The sequence below is a fragment of the Sebastes fasciatus genome, chromosome 16, assembly GCF_043250625.1.
Source record: "Sebastes fasciatus isolate fSebFas1 chromosome 16, fSebFas1.pri, whole genome shotgun sequence".
Classification (NCBI taxonomy): domain Eukaryota; kingdom Metazoa; phylum Chordata; class Actinopteri; order Perciformes; family Sebastidae; genus Sebastes; species Sebastes fasciatus.
The window spans coordinates 3,158,899-3,172,866 of NC_133810.1; the positions used below are offsets into that span (position 1 = coordinate 3,158,899).

The 13,968-nt window shown below is 39.0% G+C and overlaps 2 protein-coding genes across 4 annotated transcripts in view; one reads left to right on the top strand and one right to left on the bottom strand.

Annotated features, from left to right (window-relative positions):
- Positions 1 to 13,968, bottom strand: part of sgcd (sarcoglycan, delta (dystrophin-associated glycoprotein)) — a 618,307-nt gene that overhangs the window by 21,718 nt on the left and 582,621 nt on the right. The gene's annotated exons all lie outside the window — the stretch shown is intronic.
- The window catches only part of wwc1 (WW and C2 domain containing 1), a 60,787-nt gene continuing 48,539 nt past the window's right edge, over positions 1,721 to 13,968 (top strand). For all 3 annotated transcript variants that reach the window (XM_074611798.1, XM_074611797.1, XM_074611799.1), the window contains exon 1: positions 1,721 to 2,582. In XM_074611798.1, the coding sequence (XP_074467899.1) occupies positions 2,464 to 2,582 (119 nt within the window). In that variant the 5' untranslated portion in view covers positions 1,721 to 2,463. The remainder of the gene's footprint in view (positions 2,583 to 13,968) is intronic.

Here is a 13,968-nt window from a genome sequence, read left to right on the forward strand (position 1 = left end):
ACAATATTTCCCTCTAAAATGTAGTCTAGTGGCGTATAGAAGTATAAAGCATAATAAAGTATGTATGGGTTTGTCGATGAAAATAGATTTTTAAAAGGTCATAAATCGTCACTGCAGCAAAAAATTAAATAAATCAACTGGTAATTTAATGCTGTTCTCCAGAGTTATATAGTTTCCTGCAGGTAATTTATTCCAAATGTAGGGTCTCTGATATTTACAATATGTCAATTGACCTTTGTGCAATGAGTTGATTTATTTTTTCTAAGCATTTAGGTAATCAGTGTGTTTTTAAATTGCTGAAACACAGTAAACTACAAGATACCTGTTGCACTAAAAACCAGACCAGGTGCTTCCTTTTCCTCTTTACATTACTGAGTCACCTTCAATACAAAGGGTGGGATTTTGTAAGTGTTGGGACACAGGGTTGTCAGGAGTCATCCTTCCAAGTTTCATCTAAACCAGAGTGGAGGTACCTGAGATACAGCCTGCAAAACTGACCTGAAGTCAGTCTTCACTGATCCTTTCAGCAGTTCAGCAGTTCACCTCCAGAGAGCACTGCGGGCTTGAAAGTTTGATAATGCAGCCACCTGTGTGAAGGCCACTAACTAGAAAACACAATATTTTAGGCTATATGAAAATAAATACGTATATATACAGAAAACAAATGAGTCAAACTGTCTAAAACTACAACAGCCATGGAAAAAATAAATGCAATAATCAATGAAAAATGAAAATAAAAATTGACAAAACGAGGACAAAACTGTGATAAGCTTAAACATGTCGCTGTACAGACAATAGGAGATCAATAAAGATAAAGATAGTTGACATTTCACCTCTTGCAGATTGTTATCAACAGGAAAACTGCAATACATAAATTGTACTAGATATTCCACTGTATAGATAAATAGGAGTATGCGGTCATTATTATACATACTACTTTGAAAGTACAGCAGAATATTATGTATGAAACCATTGATGCAGTAATAAATGAGATTAATGTAAATTAATAATTTCATCAACATAGTATACACACATTGATTGATTTTTTTTTAATAACAGCCACAATCTAATCAATTGGGTAATGTTGTGTGTCTAAAAAAATGTGATAAACACTTTGTAACTTGTTTTTAAAAAGTGTCATATAAATAAAGATATTATTATTATTATTATTATTGTTATTATTATTTTATTCTGAATTTAAAAATTGTGATAAACACTTTGTAACTTGTTTTTAAAATTTGGCATATAAATAAAATTATTATTATAATAATAATAATTATTATTATCATTATTATTATAATTATTACTATTATTATTATTATTATCATCATCATCATTATTATCATTATTATTATTATCATTATTATTATTATCATTATATTATTATTATTATTATCATTATTAATATTATTATTATTATCATTATTGTTATATTCTGAATGAAAAAATTGTGATAAGCACTTTGTAACTTGTTTTCAAAAATTGGCATATAAATAAAGTTATTATAATAATCATAATAATGATTATGATTATTATCATTATATTATTATTATTATATTCTGAATAATTATGATTATAATAATAATCATAATTATTATTATTTTTAATATTTTAATATTCTGAATTAAAAAAGTGTGACCGGAAGTAGTATTACGTCGGCTGAACTTTTCCCAATAGAGAAGTTTTATTTTGAAATGCCAGCCGGAAGCTGTGGTGAATGTCCGTCACTTGACAGCGGTCGACCGGACTGAAGTCATCGGGACTAGTGGGGGAACGACTTTACCGCCGCTGCCTCTGCCTCTTACTCCCTCTCGCCCGGTGCTTTTAACCGGATAATTCAACACTAATAACACACAACTCCCTCCCGGATTTACCGGATATTTACCGGCTGTGGATTCACCCGTTTGAGCTACTTTGTTCCTCCTCTGTGAAGCAGCGGTGTACACACTAACTGGTCCGTCACCCCCAACGACTACTGCTAAACATGGTGGCCGGTCTACAACAAGGAGGAGAAGGAGCAGAACCGAGTCCAGTTTAAAGGATTTTAGAGCATTTTTAAAGCCTCTTTTGTTGAAGAAACACCTCTAATCTGGACTACACTACCACCCTGTCTTTTCTGGCTTCTTATTTGGAGGTTTAATACAGTTAATTAGAGGATAATTGTAGTTTAAAAGTTGTCACCAAGTGTTTATATATGGACATGCTGGATTCATCTCCTCTGAGGTCGTTTTAACATCCATTTTTGAGGTTTGATTCCTTATTAAGCTGTGGATTATTATGGATTATTATTATTATGGCTTAATCCAAACTGCATCAGACTGGGAATTATTTTTATTTTGGGAATAACTTGTTTGGATGCTGATGGTGGTGCTGATGTTGGTGATGATGACAGAGAAAAGCGATGGTTTCCCTTCGTTATGATTTTGAGTAGAGAGGAGTTAATTACATGGAGACTCGCCTGACATGCCAAGGAAGGAGTTGCCACTACCTGAGGGTTGGGAGGAAGCCAGAGACTTTGATGGAAAAGTCTACTATGTTGACCACGTTAACCAGATCACCAGCTGGATCGACCCCAGAGACAGGTGAGAGACAAGAGATGGATGACCTTTGACCTCCTGCATCCTGAGTCAATGAAATAAATCACCTAGGGGTCAGCAAGCTTTACTATCAAAAGAGACATTTTAGGCAAAAAATAAAATAAGCGTCTGGAGCCGCAAAACATTTGATCATTGTGATGAAGGTAACACAGTTTATAGTCTAAGTATATAGTATATAAGTCTAATGCAGTGAGGGCCAAAGAGACAATGTACTACGGAGTATTAGGGCCACATTGAGGGAAAAACATCTGAGATTTACAGAATAAAGTCATAATATTATGGGAATAAAGTCATAACTTAATGAGAAAAAGAGTTGTAACATTACGAGAAAAAAGTTATAATTTAATGAGAAAAAAAGTCATAACTTTACGAGAATAAAGTCGTAATATTACGAAAATAAAGTCATAACTTTACGGGAAAAAAAGTCGTAATATTACGAGAATGAAGTCATAACTTTACTTGAAAATAAGTCGTAATATTAAAATAATAAAGTCGTAACATTACGAGAAAAAAGTTATAATTTAATGAGAATAAAGTCACAATATTGCGAGAAAAAAGTCGTAATATTACGAGAATAAAGTCATAACTTTACTTGAAAATAAGTCGTAATATTAAAATAATAAAGTCGTAACATTACGAGAAAAAAGTTATAATTTAATGAGAATAAAGTCACAATATTGCGAGAAAAAAGTCGTAATATTACGAGAATAAAGTCATAACTTTACGAGAAAAAAAGTCGTAATATTACGAGAATAAAGTCATAACTTTACGGGGAAAAAAGTCGTAATATTACGAGAATAAAGTCATAACTTTACGAGAAAAAAAGTCGTAATATTACGAGAATAAAGTCATAACTTTACGAGAAAAAAAGTCGTAATATTACGAGAATAAAGTCATAACTTTACGAGAATAAAGTCATAACTTTACGAGAAAAAAAGTCGTAATATTACGAGAATAAAGTCATAACTTTACGGGGAAAAAAGTCGTAATATTACGAGAATAAAGTCATAACTTTACGAGAAAAAAAGTCGTAATATTACGAGAATAAAGTCATAACTTTAAGCAAATATGATTAAAAAAAGTTATTTTTATAAAACGGTTGCTATATCGTGACAGTAGTACATGAAACAGGTAACCTGAAAAAAAATCATGTTCCTCTGTGTCCTCCGTTGCCCCTAACAAGATTTCACAGACCGGAGGAAAACAAGCAGTAAGAGCTGATCTGAGGTCTGCTGTCCAGCTGCCGTCTATGAGAGCCGGCTGTCAATCACTCTGAACTCCGACCAAACGGTCAAACTAGGCAGCGCTGATCAAATATGAATCAATATTCTGTTACGTTAATGTCTATTTCTCTCCTCAGATGTTCTCTGAATCATCTTGTAGTGCACGGTTTAGCTGGAAAATGAGAACGTTTGTGACGCCGCAGTCATTGTGAAATCTGTTTGAAGGAACGCCAAGTTCTGGTCACATGACTGGAGCACAGCCAATAGGAACGCTATTTCAATGAAATGACCTGTGATTGGTCAAAGTCTCCCGTCACAGGCTAGATGTTCTAAAGCCTGTAAACAGAGCCATGAGGAGGAGCAGAAGTCTAGTTTTCTCACAGAACACTTGAATTACAATATGCTGAAAGGTTATTATGGGATTGTTGCCCAATGATGAAATATTCTGACTACTGCAGCTTTAACAGACTCATAGTGGTACCCTAGATTATGTCCAATTACCAACCAGAGGTCCAAAACCCCAAAACATTCAGTTGACTGATATGATATATCACAACGGAGGGAAGATAAACCTCACATCTGAGCAGCTGGAACCAGCGAGCGCTTTGCATTTTTTGCTGGAGAAGGAAATGGAACGATTAGTAGATTGTCAGAATAGTTGCTGAAAGTAGGCCAAAATCCTGAGTTGGTCTCTGCACAACATACAACCCTCTCTATCCTCAGACCGCCGAGGGGATAAAGAGATGCTGAATCAGATCCCTCTTAAAACCCATGTTTAGTTGGTTCATCCCTGAAACTAGTAGGACTGTCTCTAAACCCGATGACCTGTCACATCCCTGTGTCACGCTGTTATAGGGACAGTCTCATCTTAAATTGAGGTCTTTATCTACATTCCACCTTCATCTACAGGCGATGTCTCCTGTACTATTAGTAATTTTTCTCCTGAGGATTGTTGTCATTTCAGTCTTTCTTTTAGGGTATAAACCAGGGGTCAGCATCCTGCTTCTCCGGAGCCACATGCGTCTCTGTAGCTCCTCTCCAGTGGCTCCCTGTGGATTTATAAAAATGGAAATGAATAACTGTTTTTTGTTTACATTTTCATTTTTATTTATCATTGTTGTAGGTCTATGGTACGACGGTAGAACGGAGTATTAGGGCCACATTGAGGGAAAAAATAAATCGGAGATTTCGAGAATAAAGTCATAATATTATAAAGTAGTTATTTTATGTTTTATTTTATTTTTTTCTCGTCAAGTTATGACTTTATTCTCGTAATATTACGACTTTTTTTCTCATTAAGTTATGACTTTATTGTGTAAATCTCAGATGTTTTTTCCCTCAATGTGGCCCTAATACTCCGTAGTACATTGTCTCTTTGGTCCTCACTGCATTAGACTTATATACTATATACTTAGACTATAAACTGTGTTACCTTCATCACAATGATCACATGTTTTGTGGCTCTAGACAGATTTTGATAGTAAAGGTTGCTGACCCCTGGTATAGTCTTTCATCTTCGGACACCTGTATGGACAGGTATGTGTATGAGAACAAGTGATGGCGCAGAAAAGAATCAAACATAAGATCCTCAAGTAGAGCTGCAAAGATTAGTCATTTTACAGAAAATTAATCAGCAACCTTTTTAAATAATCAATTAATTGTTTAGGTTAATATTCAAGCAAAAATGCCAAATATTTGATGGTTCCAACTTCTTAAATGAGAAAATTAGCTGCCCAACATTATAGTAAATTGAATACCTTGGGGGTTTGGGCTGTTGGTCGAACAAAACAGGACATTTGAAGATGTAAATAATAATTATAATGTCAAGACTCACGGTAAATTTATTAGCAAGGCTACAGAAAATCTGTGAAATGCGACATTTCTGGATCGTGCTCTTCATTAGGTACAATGTAGTTGTGTCGTAAACTGTTGACAGTGCATAGGAGCTTATTTTTGAATGGATCATTAAAACAAAACTGAAGCAGTTGCACAACATAAATACCTGTGTTCCTCCCTCAAACCTTTTCCACCAAGCAACCCATTAAACACACAGGATCGACCCCATCACGTGTCATTTACATGGATCACCGGACGATTGTGAGACTAACAGCTTTAAGTGAGAGTTCGAACAGCACAATGAGAGGAAATGCTGTCTGTTCTTAAGAACTGCAGTCTTTTTTTAAATTAGAAATTCAACCTTGAAGCTGATCGGCATCCTTTACCGTAAACTGAACGCACCGAGAAGATCTTGGTAATGATAAACAAGGTGTTCCTTCTCACAGTGTGCTCTGTTCATAAGTAATGTCTCATTAGCCTTTTGGGGGGGAGACGGGGAATCAACGGTTCAAATCATTAGAGAAAGAACATGTGAGAATACACAAGGAATGAGTCAGGACCCTTAAGAAATAGCCCAGATAATACACTCACTAGGGAATGAATCTGAGTTATTGCTAATGATTTCCTTCCTTCCAGCCAGACGTTGGTTTCCTTTCATTTTCAGAAAACGAAATGAAATGAAATGAATCATCCATCATGGTGAATATCTGGCTGCTTTTTATTGTTTAGTCTGTTTTACATTATCATCATACACTAAATGAAGCTGTGTGTTTCAGGACGCTTCAATGCAAAACATTTCTCAGCTAAGTGATGTCAACATCAACGGAACATAACCAGGAAAAACAAGACTCGGTCAAAACTGAGTATCTGTCTGGACCGTATAGAGTTAGTGGTCATGTCTATAATGTTTTGTGAACAGTTTTTTTCCACTTATATCTTAATGTTTGATTGAAAGATAACTTCTAATGAAGCAAATGACATTCAGTAATAGTAAATGTTAACATTTACTAGTCAGTATATTATACATTTTATACAAGGTGAAAAGGTATTAGCATGACATACAGTATGCAAGGTTAAAAGTATTTCGTTTTTTTATTAAAGCATGTGTATCAAAAGCATTCATCATATAAGTGGTGTGTGCCTGGCACTGATCGATCCGACCTCCGTTCAGAAAAAAAGCATTTTAAAAGTTTGCTTGTCGTCTTGCGGACAGACCTGTCTTTTTACAAATCGACATCATAATGTCGTTATTTCAGCATCATTTTGATCCGTTTATTGAAATTAAATCACAGCACAATCTGTTTCTTTTGGGTTCATACCGCCGTAGCGACGTGTGGCTTGCTAGATACAGATACAGTATGTGAATACAGCTCGCCGCCGGGTGACGTTATTGAACCCGGACACAACGGCGTTTGGTTTTTCTGACATATCTGGGACTTCCACAACATGTACAAAGCAGCAAAAGTGGTTACTTCTGGAGGAAAGCGAAGTGAGAATTTGCTTCGCGCTTAGTGTGAATGCACGGTAACACAATACGAAGCACAACATAACGTAACTTAAACAAATATTTAAACAACAGCACTATGTAATGATACATTGAATCACTGACACGCTCCCCAGAAAACCTAAACACAGAACTGTTCTCCGCCTTCTCATTTTGAAAGAGCAACGGCCAATGAGGAAACTCCAACAGTCGGCCGACCAATCCTGTAACTTCATCACTCAGTCACAGACTTTTGTGTTTGTAGGGCTGGCCTTCTGCGGTCCAGCCAGAAACAACCTGCATGAGGAGTTTAGGCCGGCAAAATCCCTGACATCCTTTTAGAAATCAGGTGTGGAGGTGTGAGTTACCTTCTCTCTTATAGGAATCCATCAGTGTAATAGGCTTAGATTGCTAAGCATGCAGCGCTACATGACACAGTCCCACTTGTACAAAAACACCGAGCAGAGGGGAGGGCACTCGTTTTTCATCTTTACCAGTTCCTTAAGACCCCTCGGACTTTGACACCAAATCCCTTTAATGGCTTATGTCTGGAATCTGGAAGCTTAGAGGTTGTTTTTTTCTCTTTCTGTGTGGCGGTTTAGTGTGAGAGAGAACACACAAATTCTTTACTTATTGCATTAGGGTTTACTTTGTGTTTTATGTACTGTATGTAGTTGATGCTGTAGTTGATTAACTGTACACTTCCTCAGCCATCAGCTCTACGAGCAAACAGCCAATAGATGGTAAACACCAGATTTAAAGTGGTGCTTTTGTTTGATTCTTTACAGTTTTACAGATCTGTCGATTAAATCAACTAATCGATTAGTTAAGTATTTCTTTAGTTGAGGACAGCTCTTGTTTTGGGTTTAGTTTACTTTTTGAGGGTTAAGCGTAGGTAACATTATTTAGGTAAAGGTTAAAGTCTGTTTTTCCTTTTTAGGTTTTGTTCTTTTTTTTTGTTCTTGCATACTTTAATGTAAAGAAACAGCCCAGATTGTGTCCACGCGGTCTGCAAGGTTTTGTCTTTGGTCTTAGATTCATCTTTGCACTGTTTACTCTGCATTGGGGTTGAGTGATATGATGATGAATGTACCGTGACACAGTACACATCCGTCTACATTAGTCTGTCTATAATGTCATTGATCTATCAGTTAATTGTGTAGCTGGAAACAGCAAACCTATGTAAAGATATAGGGGATTAATGTCTACCTGAGCAGAGAATGAAGTTGCTCTCCCTCTGTGTGTGTTGTAATCAGAGTTTCTCCGTGCTTTGTTGACATTGCCGTGCTGGCCGTGCATGCTTTTAGTGCATGTGAGCGTGCCCTAATGGCTAGCTTACGGCCGCCGCTCTGCACTGCTCTCATACGGCGGTTACAGCTGATAACGTTGTCCTGACCAACGGCGCCTTTGTGGAAGCGTAGCACCCGCACCCAGCCACTGATATAATGTTCAGATGTCACTCACCTGTCCTGTGTGCCAACGGTACGTTTTTGGACGGCAGCTACTCTGGGCGGCTGTGGCTCAGAGGGTAGAGCAGGTTGTCCACCAATCGGAAGGTCGGTGGTTCGATCCCCGGCTGCTCCGGGTCACATGTCGATGTGTCCTTGAGCAAGACACTTAACCCCAAATTGCTCCCGGAGGCATAGCCATCGGTGTGTGAATGAGTATTTAGATTAAATCCTGATGGGCAAAGTTGGCACCTTAGTAGCCTCTGCCATCAGTGTATGAATGTGTGTGTGAATGGGTGAATACTGACATGTAGTGTAAAGCGCTTTGAGTGGTCGGAAGACTAGAAAAGCGCTATATAAGTCCAAGTCCATTTACCATCCATTTACTCTGTGTTTAGTTTATATTTCAATACATACATCATACAACTGTGTGTTGTGTTGTAAACAGTCATTTATTGGTCGAAGGCTTCGATTCATGTTGACTTCTTTTGAGAAAAGACACGTCAGTCTAAAAGGTGGCAGGTGGAATGAAGACTTTCTCCTTTTAGTGAAACTCTCCTGGTCGCTCTACACTTAGAGAGGCAGCGAGAAAGACTAGAAACTCCAAACAAAGTCCTTAAAAACACACACACACACACATTCCTGAAACACACGACGTGAAGGACCGAGCAGCGCGCAGACTCGCCAAACCAAAGGCCCGATTCATCTGAAATCCCTTTCACAGCATGCCAAGGTGCACGGGGTCAAAGTGCAGCCCTGCAAACTGTTAACTAGGATCTGAACCGAGGCCGGCTCGCACACCGCTGCAGTGTAGTTTTCTTTAATACATAACCAACCATATTATAACTTATTTATCTGTGGCAGCTCACAGCAGACAGCACACATTATTAGTGCTGCTTCTCACCACAACAGCTACTTCTTCATCTATTCTACTATTCAGGGCAGCTTTGATTCCCATTCGTACCCCTTGAATTAGAGCTGAAACAATTAGTTCATTAATGGATAAGTCAATCAATTTGATTAAATCTTTTTACTGGCATTTTCCCCCATTATTTTAAACACCTATCTCCCACTCTTTCTTGGCATTTTCCCCTGTTCACTATTCACAACCTCAGAAATACGTACTAATACAAATAATCAGCCCTCCAAAATTCACAGTGCTTTATCTTACATCCAATCAGTAGTTTACAGATAAGTTGATTAAAATATTATATTATATTATAGATATTAATTGCTAAATATCTGTTGGTTACAGCTTCTTCTTTTATGTCTCATATAAACTGGGATTTTTTTTCCCGGAAACTTGTGTTTGATGGATTATTTCTCTGTTGTTACAATGCTAATGGTCATTGTATTTTACATGGTTGGAAAGCCTGTTTATTTACCTTCACAATGATGTCCAACTTGTAAGGATCCATGCATTTGTGGGATGAGCAGCACAGCTGATTATGTGGGTAGCGCCCAAGTCAATTTTGCCAAAATGCTCTGCCAATGGTAAACAGAGTATGGATTGGATGATTGAACTCTCTATCAGTAGCAAGGAACAAACAAGACATATTGGCAGACTGGTTGGTTGCACGCACGTTATGAAAGTGAGGTTCCGCACCGTCGGGGAGGTGGAGCGTGAGCGCGTGCGATAGGACCCTAATGATGCTGACGAGAGCTTAACGTCATGCTGCAGTAAAGTGGTATCGGAGCCGTTTTGCGAGTACGAGTACATGAGCACAGTATCGGTATCGGTGCATCCCTAACACTCTTGTATTACCTTCCTGCTGGTATTTCAGGTGATTGATGATGGTATGGGCATCTGCTGTTTGCTTTGGATTACAATGTCAGCAAAAACTCCTCCGCCTGTTCAGCCTCAGAAACATTTACATTTATGGTGTTTACATAACGCCGTTACCTACAGAAACGAGTGCAGTAATTGAAATAAGCTTTAATTCCTTCATCACAAGGGTTGCAAGGAGGCTGGAAAATGACCCTTGATGAGAAACTTCAGTAAACAGAAGCATAAAAGACATTCAAGGACCAGTCAGCTTTGACTTAACGGCTGCAGTCATGTAGAAACTTTCTCATTATAGTGCTGAGTTTAGGAATGAAGAAAGACAGCAAGCCTTATTTTGACATTGACAGCTTTGTGTGTTGTAAAGTCGTCCTGCCCGGGGCCCTCCAGAGGAAGAGTCACTGATAACCTGATGTTCTTTATCTGAATGTCTAATGTACTTGCACTACCTATACGTGACTCCCAGATTGTAGTGCTGATTGCAAATCTTCTATTACAGCCATGTTTTCTCTTAGTGAGTCATGCATTCTGCGTTTAAAAAGGTGTCCACAGGCTCTGAAAACTTAATCAACATATTAAAGTTTCTTTCAAACTTTGAGAGGAACTGAAATGAGAATAAACTGGGAACAAAAAAAGAGAAAATCTCAGGATGCTTTATTAAAAAAAAGGCATCAGCCAAGGTTGCCTATTCTTCAGAGTGCCGTATCATCCATCCACCCTTTGCAGTGACGCATTGAATGCATACCGTCAGGTGAAAGGAATGTTATCTGGATAACGCGCCGTCACTTTTACGAGGAGGGTAATGTGCAGAGAGACTGAGGCAGCTGTAATTTGTCTTCTTTTTTTATGATGAATTCACATTTTATTTGGATGCTTTACGCATAATGGATTAAACCGTGAGGGTGTGATTTGTTTTTTTACTGTTAGAGACCTTGAGCGGTTATGAAATGTAGTTTGGAAGCCTTAAAGCTCGACTCGAGGAATTTCTACACTGCTCTGAATGAGCGTTTCTGTGACTCACCGTTCAGATATGCAGCCCGCCTCTCTGCGTGTTTGCACTTTGCCGCACGCTTTGTCAGTTTGCATTAGAGCGCCGAGGCCCGGCCTGGCTGTTTACCTTGGTATGTGAAACCTGGGGGTGTGTGTGTGTGTGTGTGTGTGTGTGTGTGTGTGTGTGCTTGGCTGATATTGGGTTTTTAAAGGCTGATATCTCACCTGTATTGATATATCCTGCAAATTCATTTATGACCACTTTGATACCAGAAAAAACATCACAAGAACTCGGTGTTTTGCTCCCAGAGTTATAGTCTCAGATAAGCTTCTTAAAAAACATGCAGACCATCATGTGACTCTCTCCACTGAAACCCATACTTGGTTATTAATTGGTGGGTTTAGCAGTTATATAAGACAGAGTGAGCCACTCTGGACATACAGGAGGAGGTAGTAGGAGGATCGAGGTCTACATTACGTCTCATTTGTGGAAAAGAAAAATACAGAGAAAAGAAAACTTTTCTACTTTTTATTTGTATTTATCCTGGATGACCCAACCAGGACAAAACAATATGCTTTTGAGTGCATGTGCACGCTTTTGTGTGCTATGCATGTGAATGTTTTCACCAGTAACACTCGATTAATCTGCCTTGAAAGAAGCTGGGATCAAAGAATTTAGACTTTTTTCTCTTAAAGAATGACTCAAAGTGATAAACTAGGATGTGAGGAACTCCCACAGCCGTCGCAGGCAGTTAGACCACTACAGCAGTGAAGCATGTGAGAGGCACTACAAGTGGTTATTGAGTGACTGACAGTGAAATGGAGGCCGGGCCGCCGCCGCCGCTGCAAGCTGGTTCTCGGTGACGGAGAGCGAGGAGTTTAGGTCAGCCGGGCAGCGAATCCCCTCGGCTCGCCCATTACATGACAGGATTTAGTGTGTGAGAGGAGAGAGAGGAATGAAATAATGGGGATGTGGATACGCAGCCAGCCAACCAGCCGGCTCGCTCTGGGATCAGCGGTTGGCCGAAGCCTCCCCGTCTCCCTGAGCTAAATTTAGAGCGGAGCTGAGGGGGTCTTCTCCGGGCCCCCTTTCATTATTCATCGGCTGAAAAAGGACCCAGTTCAGTTTCTCCCTTCAGCGGCGAGCCGCTGCTCGGTGTTTGTTTGTGTCTGCCGTCACGAAACACAAGAGGCAGCAGAGGAGAAAAGCCACAGAGGAGAGCTTCTTACTCTGCTGGATGTTGTTGTCTCCCGTCATGAAATCAATGAGAAGTGCTTCTCATTATGGTTGATGTGAGATTTCAGATACGGTTGGTGGGGATCTGGACACAGTTTAGCTCAGGGGTCAGAAACCTTTATTATCTAAAGAGACATTTTATGCAAAAACAAACAATCTGTCTGGAGCCTCAAAACATTTGAGCGTTGTGATGAAGGTAACACAGTTTATAGTCTAAGTATATAGAATATAAGTCTAATGCAGTGAGGGCCAAAGAGACAATGTACTACGGAGTATTAGGGCCACATTGAGGGAAAAAAATAAGACGTTTCCAGAATAAAGTCAGAATATTATGAGAAAAAAAGCTTTAATATTACGAGAATAAAGTAGTTACATTAGGAAAATAAAGTCATAACTTTACGAGAATAAAGTCGTAATATTACGAGAACAAAGTCGTAATATTACGAGAATAAAGTCATAACTAAATGAGAAAAAAAGTTGTAATGTTACAAGAATGTTCAGCAGTCTTCTCGTCTTTGGATTGTTTAGATTTAGATTGTGTTACGAGAGTTGGCTAAACTACAGAATTAAACTATTGGCTGTCACGTAGTAAACATGCATTTCAAACCAGTGTCTGTACGCTGTGGTTTTACGTTCAGTATATCTTGTTCACACTCACAGTGTTGTTTGTTGACCCCGTTGGATGGAGCGTTGACCCCTTAGACACGTACTAATGTTCCCGTTAGTGACTCAAACAGCGATAAAACATGAACTTCTGCTTGACTTGATGTTTAATCTTTGAATGCTATCTCTGGTGTATGAATGGAGCTCGTATTATAAAGTCTTCTGGAGTCTAATCTTTATATGGGACTATAAGGACAAAGGATGTTATCTTGATCGTATCAGTTGAATACAGTTCTCTGTTATACAGCCCCAATGAATATTAATTACCAGTAGTTTTAAAAACACGACAGGCAGTTTATAACTGATCAAAGTTGTATCACACATTCCCGTCATTACACGGTGATTTTAGAAACTAAACAACAACAGTTGGGATTAAAATCTCCGTCTCACTCAGACTCCGTTCTGTCAAAGTGGTTGAATTCAGCGTCCCGGCTGCTGCAGTGAACTCTGGGTAAGGCCGCTGTAAGGCCGAGGGTTGCCCCAGAAACCTCCAGGCGATGCGTCAGCGCTGCTTGTGGAATGCCACGGGCCGGTTTCCTCCTATTGTGACCGGCTAGAGAGACCCCCCCCCACACCACCAACCACCACCACCACCACCCTTTCTCCTTCTCCCCCCTTCGAGGTGAATAGAGGACTCAGTGAAACACCAGACTACCCACCCCCTCCTCTCACATACTCTCTCTCCCTACCGCCTCCTGAAACTGCTTT